General features: G+C 53.4%; 1 protein-coding gene across 7 annotated transcripts in view; it reads right to left on the bottom strand.

The window, feature by feature from the left end:
* LOC139234174 (talin-2) overlaps positions 1–14,211 on the bottom strand; it is a 379,178-nt gene that overhangs the window by 83,113 nt on the left and 281,854 nt on the right. For all 7 annotated transcript variants that reach the window (XM_070865210.1, XM_070865207.1, XM_070865213.1 and 4 more), the window contains 2 exons: positions 12,842–12,982; positions 2,194–2,375 (listed from right to left, as the gene is read on the bottom strand). In XM_070865210.1, the coding sequence (XP_070721311.1) occupies positions 2,194–2,375; positions 12,842–12,982 (323 nt within the window). The remainder of the gene's footprint in view (positions 1–2,193; positions 2,376–12,841; positions 12,983–14,211) is intronic.

The raw sequence follows: 14,211 nt of genomic DNA, 5'->3' as shown, positions 1-14,211 counted from the left end.
CGGCCACCCCACGTTAAAAAAATCCACGCACAGGCATCTTCCACCCTTCAACTGAAGTTCCGGACTGGAACGTCCTTCATTGAAACACCTGTGAACTCTCATGGAAGCAAGTCATCCTCGTTCGAGGGACCGCCTACGATGATGATCTCGAATTATTGCTGGAGTACGAAGTTTATATAACTTTAAATTGTCATAGATATGAACTGGAGAAATATTGATTCCATCCTGCCTGTCACAATATACATAGGAGAAATGAAATGATTAATCAAAGAAGGTGCAACAGGTATAGCTGGCACCGCTCTGCTAGGAGCTCACTGGGGCGTGGAATCACGATAAAGGTACGTGGAATGTTGGAGGGCGAGATGAATGAGCGGAGGAGTGTGGCCTAGCTCGGTCTGCACACGAGCATCAAAGCTTCAGGTGAACTTGCAACCTCACCAACTGGGGATCTCAGACATACGGTTCCTCCCCAGACTGGGCCCACTGCGCCCAGTATAGACACCAGGGGGAGGTTCAAGGGTCAAATTGTAAAATATGAGAGATCCCCGACCCTGTCCCGCTGTGAACGCGTCTATTCCGATTTAACAGCGGCAGGTTTTGGGGTCGAGCAAGTGGCGAGGCGGGTTAGTGATTTTAATGAGGTGGATATTAAACGGAGGGGTTGGGCCAAAAGGCCTGTTTCTGTGCCGTATATCACATGTTCCCCAGATTTTGCGGCTATTTAAATGTACCTGTTGTGGGGCAGGTTTCCCAGGGCTCGGGAAACCCGGCAGCAGGAGGGAGATGAGGAGGACCCGATCCAGCAGCTTCGTGCTTTTCCAGCGCTGCTTGTAGGCCGGATGGGGGGGGGGGAGAGAGCGTCCCCATCGGCCCCTCGAACTTACCCGCCGCGAGCGGCCAACCCCCACCCCACCCAACCTCCGCGCAATCTCCACACCCCATCCGCGATCCCTCCCCGACACAATCAGATTCTCCCCTCCCTCTCTCCTCAGTGCCACGCTCCCGAGACCCCATCCCACGGACCCCGCAACTTGCCGACATCGAGGTCCCTCCCCAGCGCTCCGCGGGTACCGCTGGAAACGACACCTTCCTGGGATTTTCAGGTTTCCCTGCCGCTAATACGGCATCCCCACCCCCTCCCCGTTCCCTCCCTGCCTGCCTCCTACCCCCTCCCTGCTCCGCCCGCCCCTGCTCCCTCTCCCTGCTCTCCCTCCCCGTCTCCCCGCTCCCTCTCCCCACTCTCCGTCTCCAACTCCCCGACCCTCCCCCCGTCACATCTCCCTTCCCACCCTCCCCACCTCACCGCATCCTCCCTGCCCCCTACCCCCTCCGCTCACTTCCCACTCCATCTCCCTCTCCGTCCCCTCGCTCCCTCTCCCCGCCCCCTCCCCCCGTCACATAGCCCTTCCCACCCTCCCCACCGCCCTGTTCCCTCCCCATCCCCCTCTCCCCACCCCGCCTCTATCGCCGTCCACCGTCTCCATTAGCTTGCATTGTGCAGCGTACGAGGGAGGACAAGCAAGCGAGAGAGGAGAAACAACGAGCCCATGACAAACACACGATGGACTCAAAACACCAACTCTCAGAAATATCTGGATATTCCAGATGTTCGAGTGGAAAGGTGTGATTATGAACGATAGATATTTTTTGGAGATTAAGAGAATCATCATCATAATAGGCGGTCCCTCGAACGAGGATGACTTGCTTCCACGAGTTCACAGATGTTTCAATGAAGGACCCGATGTTCCAGTCCTGAACTCCAATTGAAGGGTGGAAGATGCCTGTGCGTGGATTGTTTTAACGTGGGGTGACCGTTGCACACCAGCCACCACACGGGCTTGACAGAGCTAGGTCTTGGTCCAGTGGCAAGGATTAACCAGGAAGACTGGAGACCGGCTCTGCTGCACGGGCCTAGTGCACACATATATCGCAGTGTGGGCTGGCCCCGTGCTGCCCCTGGGCCCTCGCCTCTCTTGGGCCCCAGACCCTCATTTACTGTAATCAAGGGATATGGGGACAGAGCAGGAAAGTGTTGAAGTAGAAGATCAGCCATGATGGTATTTAATGGCGGAGCAGGCTCGAGGGACCGAATGGCCAGCTCCTGCGCCTAATTCTTATGCAATTTGAATTCACAAACAAATAATAAACATCGAAAATGAAAGCCCGACAAAAGTGAGGGATATTAAAGCTCACCTGATGGATGTTATGAGGCTTTTGATGGAGTCCGACACAGTGCGGGAATGTCCGGCCAGTATGGACCAGGTGGGCGGGTCCTTGGGGTTGATGGCGAGTGAGCGGGCACTCCTGATGAGCGAGGACGAGCTGTCCAGCATGGATCGGGCAGCGGCCAGGATTGGCTCTTGGGACTGAGCACCCTGCAGCGGGGGGGTGTACAAAGGAACACAGCGTCAGTACACTGCAGGCACACGCGTGTAGCAGCCTCGAGTACATTGTAACTGCGACACAGAAGCTGCATTCAAATTCTGCCCGCTGCTTTACAACGGCAAACCATTCATCACACCGGGATTCTCGACAAACATCCCTTTGAGTTCTCCGTGAACACCAAAGAACAGTAACCCCCATGAGTTTTATTCCTGGATTAACAGTCCCCCGCGCAATGCATGGTCCAAGTCTGCATGGATTATGAAAGGGAAATCATGCTTGACAAACCTTCTGGAATTTTTTGAGGATGTAACTAGTAGAGTGGACAAGGGAGAACCAGTGGATGTGGTGTATTTGGACTTTCAAAAGGCTTTTGACAAGGTCCCACACAAGAGATTGGTGTGCAAAATCAAAGCACATGGTATTGGGGTAATGTACTGACGTGGATAAAGAACTGGTTGGCAGACAGGAAGCAGAGAGTCGGGATAAACGGGTCCTTTTCAGAATGGGAGGCAGTGACTAGTGGAGTGCCGCAGGGCTCAGTGCTGGGACCCCAGCTCTTTACAATATACATTAATGATTTAGATGATGGAATTGAGTGTAATATCTCCAAGTTTGCAGATAACACTAAACTTTGTGGCGGTGTGAGCTGTGAAGAGGACACTAAGAGGCTGCAGGGTGACATGGACAGGTTAGGTGAGTGGGTAAATGCATGGCAGAGGCAGTATAATGTGGATAAATGTGAGGTTATCCACTTTGGGGGCAAAAACACGAAGGCAGAATATTATCTGAATGGCGGCAGATTAGGAAAAGGGGAGGTGCAACGAGACCTGAGTGTCATGGTTCATCAGTCATTGAAAGTTGGCATGCAGGTACAGCAGGCGGTGAAGAAGGCAAATGGTATGTTGGCCTTCATAGCAAGGGGATTTGAGTATAGGAGCAGGGAGGTCTTACTGCAGTTGTACAGGGCCTTGGTGAGGCCCCACCTGGAATATTGTGTTCAGTTTTGGTCTCCTAATCTGAGGAAGGACGTTCTTGCTATTGAGGGAGTGCAGTGAAGGTTCACCAGACTGATTCCAGGGATGGCGGGACTGACATATGAGGAGAGACTGGATCAACTGGGCCTTTATTCACTGGAGTTTAGAAGGATGAGAGGGGATCTCATAGAAACGTATAAGATTCTGACGGGACTGGACAGGCTAGATGCGGGAAGACTGTTCCCGATGTTGGGGAAGTCCAGAACCAGGGGACACAGTCTTAGGATAAGGCATAGGCCATTTAGGACTGAGATGAGGAGAAACTTCTTCACACAGAGAGTTGTTAACCTGTCGCAGAGAGTTGTTGATGCCAGTTCATTGGATATATTCAAGAGGGAGTTAGATATGGCCCTTTCTAAAAGCTACATGGCTATTTGGCGTGTTTTAGCAGCCGCTCTCTCACTGCCTCTCACAGACCAACAGAGAACACAAAGGGCACTCCAACACACTGGTAAATTGTCTTTGTGAACACTAATGAATCGTTCATTCTTTGGTCTCCAAGCAAAGCAACTTCCAATTAGCACATTAATCACCTATTTATTGGCGAGACGATACGATACCTTGAAAACACCCACCCAGCATTAAAAGCGACTGTTTTCCAAAACCTTACTGTGCAAAAATGGTGAAAAATTCCACAAGCATGAATGGTATCTGGTATCGACTCTCCTGTTCCAATTCTCTTCTGGCCGGCATCCCATCATCCACTGCCCCGAAACTTCACCTCATCCAAATCTCTGCTGCCCGTGTCCTAACTCGCACCCTCCCGGAAAATCCGGGAAGGCGCTAAGCACCTCGAGTCTCGTCTCAGTGAGCATGCAGAAAACAAGCGCAGGCAGCGGAAGGAGCGTGCGGCAAACCAGACTCCCCACCCGCCCTTTCCCTCAAAGACTGTCCATCCCACCTGTGACAGACCCGTGTCCTAACTCGCATCAAGTCCCGCTCACCCATCACCCCCTGTGCCCCGTGTCCTAACTCACACCGATTCCCGCTCACCCATCACCCCCTGTGCTCGCTGCCCGTGTCCTAACTCGCATCGAGTCCCGCTCACCCATCACCCCCTGTGCTCGCTGACCCGTGTCCTAACTCACAGAGAGTCCCGCTCACCCATCACCCCCTGTGCTCGCTGACCCGTGTCCTAACTCACACAGAGTCCCGCTCACCCATCACCCCATGTGCTCGCTGACCCGTGTCCTAACTCGCACCGAGTCCCGCTCACCCATCACCCCCTGTGCTCGCTGACCCGTGTCCTAACTCGCACCGAGTCCCACTCACCCATCACCCCCTGTGCTCGCTGACCCGTGTCCTAACTCGCACCGAGTCCCGCTCACCCATCACCCCCTGTGCTCGCTGACCCGTGTCCTAACTCGCACCGAGTCCCGCTCACCCATCACCCCCTGTGCTCGCTGACCCGTGTCCTAACTCACACCGATTCCCGCTCACCCATCACCCCATGTGCTCGCTGACCCGTGTCCTAACTCACACAGAGTCCCACTCACCCATCACCCCATGTGCTCGCTGACCCGTGTCCTAACTCGCACCGAGTCCCGCTCACCCATCTCGCTGACCTACATTGGGACTCCCGGTCCGGCAATGCCTCTGATTTAAAATTCTAATCCTTGCGTACATTTCCCTCCTTGGCCTCGCCATGGCCCCCCCCCGCCCCACAGCGCTGTAACCTCCTCCGGCCCTACAAGCCTCCGAGATATCGAAGCTCCTCCAATTCCTGTCTGTTGTCAATCCTCGATTTGAATTGCTCCACCGTCTGACCCTAAGCTCTGGAATTCCCCCCTAAACATCTCTCCCTCTCTCCCTTCCTAGAAGACCCTCCTTAAAACCTATCTCTGTGGCCAACCCGTCCCAATCTCTCCTTATGTGGCTCAGTGTCATACTTTGTTTTGATAACGCTTCTGTGAACCTTGGGACATAAGAACATAAGAATTAGGAGTAGGACATTCGGCCCCTCGAGCCTGCTCCGCCATTCAATGAGATCATGGCTGATCTTCTACCTCAACTCCACTTTCCTGCTCTATCCCCATGTCCCTTGATTCCCTCAGTATCCAAAAAATCTATCGATCTCAGCCTTGAATATACTCAAAGACTGAGCCTCCACAGCCCTCTGGGGCAGAAAATTCCAAAGATTCACCACCCTCTGAGTGAAGAAATTCCTCCTCATCTCAGTCCTAAATGGCCGACCCCTTATCCTGAGACTGTGACCCCTGGTTCTAGACTCTCCAGCCCAGGGGGAAACACCCTCCCTGCATCTACCATGTCTAGCCCTGGAAGAATTTAGTATGTTTCAAGGACATTTTACTATATTAAAGGAGCTATATAAATACAAGTTGTTTTTGACTGTACTTAGTTGATTTTGTCGGAGTTTATCTGCAAGGATTGCAAAATGAAGGCAGGGCGTGGAGCGGGAGAAACACAAGGTGTGGGAGGGATTCTGAGGCAGTTGTGGTTGAGAGAGAAATGGGGAAGGGGAGACACAGATGTTGGGATAAGTCTGAAAGATGTGGAAAGGCAGAGAAATGCACATCATACAGACAAAACAAAGGTTCTGAGAGGGGTCAAAAGTCACAGGACTGTGAGATCCACCTAGTTTCTAATGTCCGACAACTCGACAAGGCCTCATCATCATAGGCAGTCCCTTGGAATTGAGGAAAACTTGCTGCCACTCTAAAAGTGAGTTTTCAGGTGACTGAACAGTCCGATATGGGAATGACAGTCCCTGTCACAGGTGGGACAGACGGTGGTTGAAGGAAAGGGTGGGTGGGACTGGTTTGCCGCACGCTCCTTCCGCTGCCTGCGCTTGCTTTCTGCATGCTCTCGGTGATGAGACTCGAGGCGCTCAGCGCCCTCCCGGATGCACTTCCTCCACTTAGGGCGGTCTTTGGCCAGGGACTCCCAGGTGTCGGTGGGGATGTTGCACTTTATCAGGGAGCCTTTGAGGATGTCCTTGAAACGTTTCCTCTGCCCACCTGGGGCTCGCTTGCCGTGAAGGAGTTTTGAGTAGAGCGCTTGCTTTGGGAGTCTCGTGTCGGGCATGCAAACAATGTGGCCCGCCCCATCAGAAGATTCCATGGGGGAAATGATCCCTTTGGGATGCTATCACTGATTATTTTCAAGTCTGGTGTAACTAACTGTCTCTGTGAAAGCATTAAGCTGTGCCTCTCACCCCAAGCTGAGCAGAAGTGGAGCACCAGTTTATGTAAGGTCTGCTATGCAGATTACTGTGAGTGGGACAAGTGTTCGACCCAACCACACATCCCCTGCAAGGGTAGACAACGAGGAGTGGCAGGGATACAAGGCAGAGGGTTAATGGAAACATAACTGGGTCCCTACAGAACAGGTTTAATGATGTATTGTAATTTAGAACTCTGCACATAGATCAAGTTACAAGCTGAAAACCACTAATGCTGTGAAGCACCGGTCCCGAATGTACAGCAATACATTAAAGTCCAGGAAGGAAGGAGAATATATATCCGCCAGTTAATGGGTATTGACTGCTAATGGTTTCTCTATTGGGAGGCACAAATTGCGTGGGTCACCAAATGTTTGAGGTGAAATCAATTTGAAGGAGGCTTTCCAGGGACAGTAATTTTCTGCCAATGATTGGCTGTGTCTGCAGGCCGAGCGGGGGTCCCAACTTCGATCAGTGCTGGGTTATCCCGTCTCAGAGAGGTAGCAGGACGGACGCAGCATGTGTCCTGGGGGTTAGTGAGGGGGGCATTTGGCCAGCGATCCAGCTCCATTGCCCCATCACCCACCACTGCTCAAACTGCACTCGAATGTCGGGCTAAGGACAGAACCAGCTAACCCTGCATTCAAATATCCGCCAGCACTCGCTGACCATACTTACACAAGAACATAAGAAATAGGAGCAGGAATGGACCATAAGGCCCCTCGAGCCTGCTACGCCATTCAATAAGATCTTGGCTGATCATTGACCTCAACTCCACTTTCCCGCCCAATCCCCATATCCCTTGATTCCCCGAGAGTCCAAGAATCTATCGATCTCAGCCTTGAATATATTCAGAGACTCAACATCCACAGCCCTCTGGGGCAGAGAATTCCAAAGACTCACAACTCTCTGAGTGAAGAAATTCCTCCTCATCTCAGTTCTAAATGGACGACCCCTTATTCTGAGACTGTGACCCCTGGTTCTCGACACTCCAGCCCGGGGGAAACATCCTCCCAGCATCTATGCTGTCAATTCCCCCTCAGAACCTTATGTTTCAATGAAATATTCTTCTAAACTCCAGAGAATATCAGCCCAAACTACTCAATCACTCCTACTAGGAAACCGCTCTCATCCCAGGAATCAATCTCCATTGTATACTTCCAAGTCAAGTATGTCCTTCCTCAGATCAGGAGACCAATACTGTGCGCACTACTCCAGGAGTACTTCAAGGCCCTGTACAATTGTACACACTTGGTCGAGGTTGGGGATCTGTGGAATTGTATCCTAGCGACAAGTGAATAGCTTTGCGAGATGAGGGGGTGGGGAGAGCAAAAGGAACTTCACAGCAGATGAACCCAAGAGTCACAGGCTGGGGGAGCAGTGTTACATTCGCTGTTTAGCCCGTCATTGAAGATGGGGTGCCCATCTCTTTAATTTGCATAAACCTGATGCATCGCCCATTTCACAAACACAGAGTTGGTGCAACTGAGGAGAAGGCCCTAAGTGGGCAGAGTCAGACGGCCAGATTTTGGGCAATTCAATGACTTTGAATTAGGGACATTGGTGGTAAAGCAAAAAAAAATCTCAACTGGTATTCAACATGAAGACAAATCTTATAGAAACATAGAAATTTACAGCGCAGAAATTTACAGCGCCATTTTGGCCCATCGTGTCCGCGGCGTCCGGCAAAGAGCCGCACGGCCCTCGGTCAGCAGCCTTGAAGGTTACATATAAACCTGTGAACAATGAACAATGGCGGAAAGGCAAAGAGCACCCAGCCCAACCAGTCCGCCCCACACAACTGCGGCATCCCTATAAGAGAGGCAAAAACCAGGTCAATTTAGGGACAAAAATCTGGGAAAATTCCTCTCTGACCCATCCAGGCGATCGAAACTAGTCCAGGAGATCACCCTATCCAAGAATTGTTCACACAAGTATGATATATAACATTCTCAGTGACCAACTCTCTTCCGATCCATTTTAGTGACCTAGTCACTCTGTCGTTCCTGTCGACTCAACTTCCCACAGCTCACCGACCACTGCACTGGTCCACTTTGCTCCTCAGCCCATCTTCCACAGACCTCGCACATTGCCATGCTCGCTGCCTCCAAGTATTCCAAGGGTTTCCCCAACACCCGGTCGCATGCAGCTGTTGACTCTCACCCAGGCCCGGATCCCAGCCCACCTCTGCACTCATGACCACCTAGCTCCCTTTCATCCCTTTCTCCTGACCCCTCCCCACACGGGCCCCCAACTCATCCTGTCCTAGTCCCCCAGATAAGAACATAAGAAATAGGAGCAGGAGTCAGCCATTTGGCCCCTCGTGCCTGCTCCACCATTTAATAAGATCATGGCTGATCTGATCATGGACTCAGCTCCACTTCCCTGCCCGCTCCCCATAACCCTTGACTCCCTTATCGCTCAAAAGTCTGTCTCTCTCCACCTTAAATATATTCAATGGCCCAGCCTCCACAGCTCTCTGGGGCAGAGAATTCCACAGATTCACAACCCTCAGAGAAGGAATTCTTCCTCATCTCAGTTTTAAATGGGCAACCCCTTATTCTGAGACTATGTCCCCTAGTTTTAGTTTCTCCTATGAGTGGAAATATCCTCTCTGCATCCATCTTGTCGAGCCCCCTCATTATCTTATATATGTTTCAATAAGATCACCTCTCATTCTTCTGAACTCCAATGAGTATAGGCCCAACCTGCTCAACCTATCTTCATAAGTCAACCCCCTGATCTCCGGAATCAACCTCGTGAATCTTCTCTGAGCTGCCTCCAATGCAGTATATCCTTCCTTAAATACGGAGACCAAAACTACACGCAGTACTCCAGGTGTGACCTCACCAATACCCTGTACAGTTGTAGTAGGACTTCTCTTTTTTACTCTATCCCCCTTACAGAGAAGATCAGATCCTCAAATCTGCCACCAAGTTCATGGTCTACAGGGCTGTTGTGATACCCGCCCTCCTGTATGGCTCAGAGACGTGGACCATATACAGCAGACACCTCAAGTCGCTGGAGAAATATCACCAATGATGTCTCCGCAAGATCCTCCAAATCCCCTGGGAGGATAGACGCACCAACGTCAGTGTTCTCGATCAGGCTAACATCCCCAGCATCGAAGCACTGCCCACACTCGACCAGCTCTGCTGGGTGGGCCACATTGTCCGCATGCCTGACACAAGACTCCTAAAGCAAGCGCTCTTCTCGGAACTCCTACACGGCAAGCGAGCCCCAAGTGGGCAGAGGAAACGTTTCAAGGAAACCCTCAAAGCCTCCTTGATAAAATGCAACATCCCCACCGACACATGGGAGTCCCTGGCCAAAGACCGCCCTAAGTGGAGGAGTGTATCCAGGAGGGCGCTGAGCACCTCGAGTCTCGTCGCCGAGAGCATGCAGAAATCAAACGAAGGCAGCGGAAGGAGCGTGCGGCAAACCAGACTCCCCACGCACCCTTTCCTCCAGCCATTGTCTGTCCCACCTGTGACAGAGACTGTGGTTCCCGTATTGGACTGTTCAGCCGCCTGAGAACTCACTTTTAGAGTGGAAGCAAGTCTTCCTCGATTCCGAGGGACTCTATCCCCCTTGAAATAAAGGCCAACATTCCATGATCGTCTGCTCGACTCTGCTCAAGGAGCCCACGGCCTCTCTTCATTCCACCCTCGGCATCCTCTGTTGTACCTACTGTGACGCCCAATGCTAGCTGTCCCAGAGTGCCAACATGCCTCACTCGCTGCCCCCCAACATTTTGCCCATCTGATTTCCCCGGGGGTAACTTTCTTTCACTCCTTCCCGTTGGGTGACCATCAGCCACAGGCCCATCCCGTTAATCGGCCTCAGAATGAAGCCAATCGCACTAAGTATGTTGAGGAGGCAGCTCTGCCCCATCACATCAGTACCAGCTATAGATACCCGCTCAGCTCTGCCCCATCGCACCAGTACCAGCGACAGGGATACCCGCTCAGTTCTGCCCCATCGCACCAGTACCAGCGACAGGGATACCCGCTCAGTTCTGCCCCATCGCACCAGTACCAGCTATAGATACCCGCTCAGCTCTGCCCCATCGCACCAGTACCAGCGACAGGGATACCCGCTCAGTTCTGCCCCATCGCACCAGTACCAGCTATAGATACCCGCTCAGTTCTGCCCCATCGCACCAGTACCAGCGACAGGGATACCCGCTCGGCTCTGCCCCATCACACCAGTACCAGCTATAGATACCCGCTCGGCTGTGCCCCATCGCACCAGTACCAGCTATAGATACCCGCTCGGCTGTGCCCCATCACACCAGTACCAGCGACAGGGATACCCGCTCGGCTCTGCCCCATCACACCAGTACCAGCTATAGATACCCGCTCGGCTGTGCCCCATCGCACCAGTACCAGCTATAGATACCCGCTCGGCTGTGCCCCATCGCACCAGTACCAGCTATAGATACCCGCTCAGCTCTGCCCCATCGCACCAGTACCAGCTATAGATACCCGCTCGGCTGTGCCCCATCGCACCAGTACCAGCTATAGATACCCGCTCAGTTCTGCCCCATCACACCAGTACCAGCGACAGGGATACCTGCTCGGCTCTGCCCCATCACACCAGTACCAGCTATAGATACCCGCTCGGCTGTGCCCCATCGCACCAGTACCAGCTATAGATACCCGCTCAGCTCTGCCCCATCGCACCAGTACCAGCTATAGATACCCGCTCAGCTCTGCCCCATCGCACCAGTACCAGCTATAGATACCCGCTCAGCTCTGCCCCATCGCACCAGTACCAGCTATAGATACCCGCTCAGCTCTGCCCCATCGCACCAGTACCAGCTATAGATACCCGCTCGGCTCTGCCCCATCGCACCAGTACCAGCTATAGATACCCGCTCGGCTGTGCCCCATCGCACCAGTACCAGCTATAGATACCCGCTCAGCTCTGCCCCATCGCACCAGTACCAGCGACAGGGATACCCGCTCGGCTGTGCCCCATCGCACCAGTACCAGTGATAGATACCCGCTCGGCTCTGCCGGACACAAACCACGTTGGCAAACTGTGCAGGCGGGTAAATTCAGAACTAATCTGCGGAAACATTATTTCAGTGAGCGAGTGGTCAATCTGGGGAACAGGTTCCCGAGGGAGACGGTGGAAGAATTTAGTATTGATTCATTCAAATGCAAGGTAAATAGATTTCTCCCGAAGATATTATTTTGTGATGCGGTATCGGAGTAATGTGAACCATGCCGTGTGGTGAGTCCAGCGAGCTCGGGGGGGTGGGGGGGACTGTGGACCTGTGTTCCCCAGAGCTCTCCCCCACTGGGGCTTTCCTCACCTCGCGTCTGGCTCTGTTATAGACCCATTGATAGAGACCGATCGCTGTGATTGGTCAACAGCTCCATTATCAACAACTTGCATTTATATAGCACCTTTAATGCAGTGAAATATCCCAAGGTGCTTCTCACAGGAGTATTATGAGATTAAAAAATTTGACACCGAGCTGTGCAAGTAGGAATTAGCGCAAATTTGGTCAAAGAGGGAGGTTTTAAGGAGCGTCCTGAAGGAGGAAAGAGAGGTAGAGAAGCGGAGAGGTTTAGGGAGGGAGTTCCAGAGCTTGGGGCCCAGGCAACAGAAGGCACGGCCACCGATGGTTGAACGATTATAAAGAATTTTGTAATCGAGGTGTTGCTTAACCGGGAGCCATGTCGGTGGGCGAGCACAGGGGTGATGGGTGAACGTGACTTAGTGCGAGTTAGGACACGGGCAGCCGGGCTTTGGATCACCTCTAGTTTGCGTAGGGTAGAATGTGGGAGGCCGGCCAGGAGTGCGTTGGAATAGTCAGGTCTAGAGGTAATAAAGGCAGGGATGAGGGTCTCAGCAGCGGATGAGTTGAGGCAAGGGCGGAGACGGGCGATGTTACAGAGGTGGAAATAGGCGGTCTTAGTTATGCTGCGGAGATGTGACCGGAAGATCATTTCTGGGTCAACTATGAGGCCAAAGTTGCGAACAGTGTGGTTCAGCCTCAGACAGAAGTTGGGGAGAGGGATGGAGTCAGTGGCTGGGGAATGGAGTTTGTGGCGGGGACCGAAAACAATGGCTTTGGTCTTCCCAATATTCAATAGGAGAACATTTCTGCTCATCGTTGTATCGTGTGACTACCAGGATGGTAGGAGGAGAACTCGATGGACCTCAGTCTTTGTTCCTCGAGCGGTTCCTACCTTCCGACGTACGCAATGTTCTCGAGACGATTTACCTCTGCTCCTATCTGCGCCGGGATGCTGACAAACTCCGGGTTGGATGCAAAGGCCGTCAGATTTTCCACAGCCTCGATCAGCGGAGAAGTGGCGGACCTGCACTTTTCCCGATTCTCTTCGGAGAAGTCACCATCGAGAGCCTGAGGGGCAAACGGATGCAAGGAGTGAATGCTTCATCGGGGGAGTGACGGTGCTCGAGGCTCGAGAAAGGTCATCGCTCATCCACAACCAAACGCAACTCAAGGGTCATTCGCATGTTGATCAACAATAGGGTGCAGGTCAGGACACGGGGCGCAGGACACGGAACGATGGACACGGGGCGCAGGACAATGGACGCGAGGCGCTGGACAATGGACGCAAGGCACGGGACGGGGGGGCGCTGGATGCGGGTCGTGGGATGATGGACGTGGTGCTGGACACGGGGTGATGGACGCGGGGCGATGGATGCGGGGTGCGGGACACGGTGCAGGACACGGGAGTGTTGGGATGCGAGGCCTCGCTCACAGTGAGCTCCCAATCTCGGCCATGGAGAGGCAGCAGGAGGCAATGCTGATGCCGCTGCTCCAGCGATGTGGGAGTGAGCCGCCCAGGTTCTGGGCCAAGGGAGGGCTCAAGCTCCCGACAAACAGAAGGGAATAGATTTCCAAAAGAGAATCTAATTCTCAAAAGAAGTAAAATAAAAGTGAAATGCACATTGTGCTTTCGGCCATAAAAACACCAATGTGTGTGTGTGCCAGCTTACAGTGATGTTGGCCGTTTTATAGAAACACTTGCAAAAGAACAAGGAACACTGTGTCAAACTCTTCAAACAGCTGGTCACCAAAACCAAAGCAATTTCTTAGTCATTGCACACACGCCCGACACACAGGCCCACACGCCCGACACACAAGGCCACATGCCCGACACACAGGCCCACACGCCCGACACATAGGCCACACGCCCGACACACGGGCCACACGCCCGACACACAGGCCCACACGCCCGACACACGGGCCACACGCCCGACACACAGGCCCACACGCCCGACACACGGGCCACACACCCGACACACAGGCCCACACGCCCGACACACAGGGCCACACGCCCGACACACGGGCCACACGCCCGACACACAGGCCCACACGCCCGACACACAGGGCCACACGCCCGACACACGGGCCACACGCCCGACACACGGGCCACACGCCCGACACACGGCCCACACGCCCGACACACGGGCCACACGCCCGACACATGGGCCACACGCCCGACACACGGGCCACATGCCCGACACATGGGCCACACGCCCGACACACGGGCCACACGCCCGACACATGGGCCACACGCCCGACACAAAGGCCACACGCCCGACACACGGGCCACACGCCCG

The sequence above is a fragment of the Pristiophorus japonicus genome, chromosome 21 (assembly GCF_044704955.1).
Source record: "Pristiophorus japonicus isolate sPriJap1 chromosome 21, sPriJap1.hap1, whole genome shotgun sequence".
NCBI lineage: Eukaryota > Metazoa > Chordata > Chondrichthyes > Pristiophoridae > Pristiophorus > Pristiophorus japonicus.
This window is presented reverse-complemented; position numbering and strand designations above follow the sequence as displayed.